This window comes from Phaethon lepturus, unplaced genomic scaffold (assembly GCF_000687285.1).
Source record: "Phaethon lepturus isolate BGI_N335 unplaced genomic scaffold, ASM68728v1 scaffold31683, whole genome shotgun sequence".
In the NCBI taxonomy this organism is placed as follows: domain Eukaryota; kingdom Metazoa; phylum Chordata; class Aves; order Phaethontiformes; family Phaethontidae; genus Phaethon; species Phaethon lepturus.
The window spans coordinates 38,586-44,791 of record NW_010531790.1 but is presented as its reverse complement, the minus strand read 5'-3'; the positions used below and the strand labels follow the sequence as shown (position 1 = coordinate 44,791).

Here is a 6,206-nt window from a genome sequence, read left to right as displayed (position 1 = left end):
AGATCATTGATAAAGATATTGAGCAAGACCGAGCCCTGGGGTACACAGCTTGTGACTGGCCGCCAGCCATATTTAACACCGTTCACCACAACTCTCTGGGCTCGGCCATCCAGCCAGTTCCTCACCCAGTGAAGAGTAAACCCATCCAAGCCATGAGCTGCCAGTTTCTCCAGCAGAATGCTGTGGGAGATGCTGTCAAAGGCTCCTCTAAAGTCCAGGTAGACAACATCCACAGCCTTTCCCTCATCCACTAGGCGGGTCACCTGGTCATAGAAGGAGATCAGGTTAGTCAAGCAGGACCTGCCTTTCATGAACCCATGCTGGCTGGTGCTCTGTTCCTGATTCAGCCTATGTAGGTGTTTCTTAGGACTTGATCAGACTCTTCTCATTAGCCAAAATGTGCTCTGGATCAGATCTTTCCACCCTCTGCTTTAGGCCATAAGCTCATGCATGGGATAATGTGTGACACATCACACTGTCCTCGTCCTGTAAAGGTGGGAGCAGTGAGTCCCTGAAAGTTAGGTATGTATGCTCTTCCCAAATGGGCATGTTTCACAGCCCAGCCTGTGATCCCACACTTGCAGTCACACAGCTCTGCAGGGCTGTGGGCAGCAGCCGGGGCTCGGTGTGCACGAGGCTGATGTAGGAAGTCCACCTCTCCATTCCTGTGACTGCGATTTTGCTCATATGACCTTTGAAGTAGGGTTGTTCCAGTGTAGAGTACTTTGGAATATGATGACAGGCCCCTAGGAAAGAGAAATCTTGTTTATGACACAGCATACAAATGGGAACTGACTCAACTCATGTTTCATGGTATAGTAACACAAACAGCAATGTGAATACTTTTTGGAACTATATGGTCTTTTTTTTTTTCCTTCTCTAATATATGGATGTTCTTTTCCCACTCAGGACTCCTGCCACTTATTGCTAAACTCACAACCCGCCATTATAATAAAGCACTGTGGTCTTTCAGTTGTTGCATGCAAATAATTACGGTGGTTAATTAATCCTGACCTCTCTTTAAGGAGTTGTCACTTCACAGCCATGACTTGGAGTAGGGTTGTCTGTGCTAGGTCACTAACAACTGTGTCTGTTGCTCTTTGCAGCTGCCTGGCTGGTCTGCAGTATCCCAGCCCACACTGGAGTATTAATTACTGCTAAACTTGGCATGCTTCAAAGGATTCATAACTGATCGGTCCTGGGATATTTGTTCTTTCTCTTGCCTTGGTGATACTGGTTTGGCCCAACCTCTAAATACACTCTCTGTTGTGATTTTAATTTTTTTTTTAATCCTAAAAGATGTATGTTTGTGTCTTTCTTGTTCTCTGTTTATTTTTTTCTCTTTTCACTCAAACATGCTCCCTCCCCCCAGCCTGTTTCGCTGCTTGAGAAAGCCGCGCCTCAGTGGTGTCAAGGGAAGCTACAAGCTCACCTCGTTGCACAAACTAATCTGCTCCGAAATCAGGTGACTGCTGATCTACCTGGCTCTAACCGTGCATGCGCTATTTTGGGCTCTAGATTGTACCATGCAACTAATCTCTAGGCAACGTTCACTCTAGTCCCCTCTGATTAAGTGTGTCCTTGATATTCCTGAGCCACAGTGGACACGTGGAAGTTGCTGACCAATGAATGAATTTGTGCCTGCCCTATTGATTTCTAATCAGGTGTTTTAATACTGGACTATTGTTTTCTCCTCCTTAAATGAAATGTCAATGAAGAAAGTCTATGGAATAATGCCAAGGCAGAGAATGATGTAGTCTAGTTCCTTCTATTATTCCTTTCTTTTTCTTTTAAAAGAAGCAGTCAATTTTTATTGCTGCTGTTTCAAAAAAAAAAAAAAAAATTGGAAAAATTGGCTTCTGCATTTCTGTTGTTGAGTAAAGCCAGAAAAAAACCCACCTTGCTTCAAAAGCAATTTCTATGGCTGCTGAGTTAAGTTCTAACACTATCGTGTGGTAAAACCCAAGTTTCCAAAATGGGCGCTGTCCTGGCCCTTGTGGTCTAAATGAACTGTTTCCAGGTGTACAGAGGTTCAGTCTGCATAGCAGAAGACGTGGGCCCAGGCCAGGGAATTTGTGCCCCATGTAATATATTTGAACAGCTCCGGGTTGAGGTCATGGTTGCATCATGAGGCAGAACTTGGCCAAACATTTTAGTTGTAGCATCTTGAGGGACATGAGAGCAGCTCAGAGAAACTGCAGGGACTAAGAATTTCAATCCTGCTTGCATGGAAGTGTGGCTTCGTGATGAAATCTCCCTTGATATTTATCTTGGAGCTCCTTAAGGGATAAGAGGGAGCTGACAGAAAACGGTCAGTGAGAACAAAATGCTTTCAATGGGCAAGGCATAGTAAATCATTACCGAGCCTGGGAGAGTGCCAGTTACCTGCTCACAAGTTCCTGGTGAGCTCATCTGTTCTCATTCAGATGCTCCTATGTTTTCACATTCCTTGTCAGTGAATGAATTACAGTTCAGAAACACTAAATTGTTCTTACCTTATAAAGCACCTGGGTTTTCACAGTCAGTTTATGACTGCAGATCAGGGAAAAAGACTAGATTACCACATCAATAAAGCCTGGGGAAAGAACAGCTGTTAGCAGTCCTGCTTAAGATGCATAGCAAAGGGAAGAAACATGTATTCATTCTTGATGGAAGGGAAAAGGACAATTTGGCAGGCTTCCAGGGGCTTTTCCTGTGCCTCTGCCATGCTGGGAACAATCTGCGTGGTTGTGGTTCTTGACTGGTCTGTTTGGCTGGTGGTGTTTCTGGAGGACTAGAAAGCAGGTACGGGAAGTTTCTCAAGCCACACAAAAATAAATCAGCTCTTGGGCATTTTTCCTCTTCTCAGGCTGGCTGGGAGTAATACCACCACCCACAGATTGCCTAGAACAACAGCACGTTTGGTTCTCCCTCATCCATTGCGCTCTGATCTTAGACAGGCTACTGAGAGTCCGATAATTTCACTGTACTGGGTGACTTTGCCCTAAAGCAGGTGACAAGGGGGTATGCAATCTTTCCACCACTGTGTTGTGGGGGTGCAAGCAGGGTGTGTCGCTCCTAAGTGACATTAATATTTTCAGTCACCCCAGATATTTTCAAATCAACTTAAGTCCTCCTTTAAGTTTTCCTCATAAATTCATGAACTAAATAATACTATTGCCAACCTTAACTTGCTGTTTCTACTTGTGTGAGTCTTTGGTGTTTTGTTTGGTTTGGGGTTTTTTTGTTTGTTTGGGGTTTTTTTAATTTTTATTTTGATTTGGGACCAACACAAAATCTCAGTGAAGAAGATTGTGTTCTTGAACCTGTAGGTTTTCCTGCAGATTTTCTGCATAAACATGAGCAGGCAGGGAAAAAAAAAAAAGACTTCAGCTTTTATATTTGCATGACTTGGAGACTGAAGGTGTTACTGACAATCCTAAGTCTCATTAAGCTCTTGACAAAAGCAGAAAGGCTGATGACACTGCATTTATTGAAGAGCTTAAGAATGTTAAGCCTAAAAGAAAAACGTCCTTCCCCTTACCAGCAGCTGTGTTGCTGTCTCTTCTTGCCTCATAATTTTACAACCTCCAAGCAAAAATGGGGTCAGCAAGACCTATTATTTCTACTGTAAAACCAAGTCCCTTCCCTCCAGTGTGGAAACTGCTGTCTTTTTAGGCCTTTAGCAGATACTAACAGAAACAATACAGTGGGGCTTGTCTGTAAAGTCTCTGGGGAGGTTGCTATTGCATGTTCTCAGTTACAAATTTTGGTGACGGTGCTTTTTGAAACAAAAGGGAAAATGACTTAGAACAGCAAATTCTTGCCCTTTTGCTAAGCTCCCCTGAAATGCTGAATGCAGACTAAAAAGCACCATCCTTGGTGCTGGAAGTGGTAACAGAATGATACCTCTGTAGGAGAAAGCCAGAAAGTTGAGTCCTGGGCTGTGCTGCCCTTATGAGAGGCAGGTCTGGAGGGAGCCTGGTGGAGGCTTGGGTCTGGGGTGAGGTGCCTAGCTCTCCTCTCTACCCCTGCCGCATGGAGGTCTAAACTATTTACTGTGCAGTGTGTAATTAGCACAGTTCACAGCATAGTGTTTGAAGAGAAATGGTCACCAAATTGCCTGAAAGCACCAGGCTGGATTTTGCCAGGCACTCATGAGTGCTAGCTTGCATAATGGTAGGAAACATAATGGGGAGTAACCACCCCACTGTCTCAGCTGAACTGGTTGTGCTTGGCACTCTGAGCCTTGGGTGGGGGAAGGTCAGGAAAGCATTTGTGTTGTCCAGCTCCTGCTCAAACCTTTTCCCCCTTTCAGGCAGGGAGAGGAGAAGAAGAATTTTCTGAGATCACATTTTGTGGACCAAGGCATTATGTCCTTCTGCCTCGGTTCTCTGTCAGGTTGGCAAGGATGACAGCTGAAATAGAAATTGCACAGATACGGTAGCAATGGGCTCTGCCGCTGAAACCTATGCCTTTCCTCCTGTCCCCACCGTACTGCGTGAGCTGGCTTTTCTTCCAGCAGGGTGTCATGGTTTAGCCCCAGCCGGCAACTAAGCACCACGCAGCCGCTTGCTCACTCTGCCCCCCCCAGTGGGATGGGGGAGAGAATTGGGAAAAAAACCTTGTGGGTTGAGATAAAAACAGTTTAATAGGACAGCAAGAAACAACAATGATAACAACAATAATAATACCGACAAAGGAATGTACAAGAACAAGTGACGCCCAATACAGCAATTGCTCACCACCTGGCGATCGACAGCCCATCCCCAAGCAGCGATTCCTGCCCCCCGGCCAACTCCCGTTTATGTACTGGGCATGACGTCGTATGGTAGGGAATATCCCTTTGGCCAGCCTGGGTCAGCTGTCCTGGCCGTGTCCCCTCCCAGCTTCCCGGGCACCCCCCAGCCTTCTTGCTGGCAGGCCAGCATGAGAAGCTGGACCAGCACAAGTCCTTGACTCAAAACATCAGCACGTTATCAGCATTTTCTCATCCCAAATCCAAAACATAGCCTCACGCTAGCTTCTGTGAAGAAAACCAACTCTGCCCCGGCTGAAACCAGGACACACGGCTCATGCCCAAGCTGATGTCCATCTTCAGCTCCAGCTGGAAGCAGTCATGGCTATCCAGTGTCAGGACTCCTGCTTCCAAACAAAATAAGTGAGAAAAAAATGGTGAGAAGAATCCTGGGCTGACAAAGGAGTGAAGAATTAATTCAATGTTATACCTAGGACTGAGAGCACTAGCTGACCCACAGGCACTAGATGGATCCCTGATTCCTACAGCTACTCTAGAGTGAACGTTGCCTGTTGCTGATTTTGCCTTTGCCTCAGGATGTCACAATATTCACATGTTGCTTTCTAGGTTCTTTGACCTTCTGAACAGGTAAACAAGAGAGGGAAAGACTGTTATTAATATTCACTGTATCTGAAAAACTAACAGCATTCAATGGTGCCTCATCTCCTGGGTTGATTCTGGTTCCAGTGTAGCTTGGAAATTAGGGTAATATAAAGACAAAGACTGGACTGGGATTTTTGGGGTTTTTTCTCCCTCTAGAATGGTTACATTAGAAACATTCATTTGTAGAGGGATTTTTAAGGCAGAATGAGTTTTTGTGGTCATTGTCTCTGATCCAGCATAAACTGTGTCTCTGTTTAAATGGTCTCTTTGTTTGGTGCGAACTCTCTCAATGTTGGGTTTTTCAGTGGGCGTAGCAGCCAAATACGGGGGTTTCTGGGTGGAAGCATCATGGCACCTTCTCCCCCTGCCTGTTCCTCACAAGGTCTGCTTAACTTTTGAGTACCTCCCGGTTGTGTCTCTCTCTGGGGGAACCTTTGTCTTCTGATCTTGAGTACAAAGTCTTAACCTTGCCTTTGGGAGCAATGAGCAACTCTCTGAAAGGTGGAGCTGGCTGGAAGTAGGAGCTTCTGTGGCTTGCTCAATAAGGCAGGAGAGAAATGGAGAATGTAAGGATCTTAAACAACACTGTGAGGAACAGGGTTCTGAACTGCATATTTTTAAGTCCTTTCTCCCATCAATCCTATCTTTGCATATACATGTCACTAAGGAGCAGTAAGCTGGATTTCTTTAATTAAGCTGGCACAAAGAAGATAAACTTCATTTTGTAGACGGGGTTGGGATCTGACTGCAGGCTCATAGAGAGATCCAGTTCCCCAGTGACTTGCGGGCTCTTTGCAGAGCCCTGTGGCGTTCTGACATTTCTGCT

General features: G+C 45.4%; 1 protein-coding gene across 1 annotated transcript in view; it reads left to right on the top strand.

The window, feature by feature from the left end:
• Positions 1-1,372: 1,372 nt before the first annotated feature.
• The window catches only part of BIN1 (bridging integrator 1), a gene marked incomplete at its 5' end in the record, with an annotated part of 37,267 nt that continues 32,433 nt past the window's right edge, over positions 1,373-6,206 (top strand). Inside the window, one exon of the mRNA XM_010284670.1 lies at positions 1,373-1,465. Within this exon, the coding sequence (XP_010282972.1) occupies positions 1,373-1,465 (93 nt within the window). The remainder of the gene's footprint in view (positions 1,466-6,206) is intronic.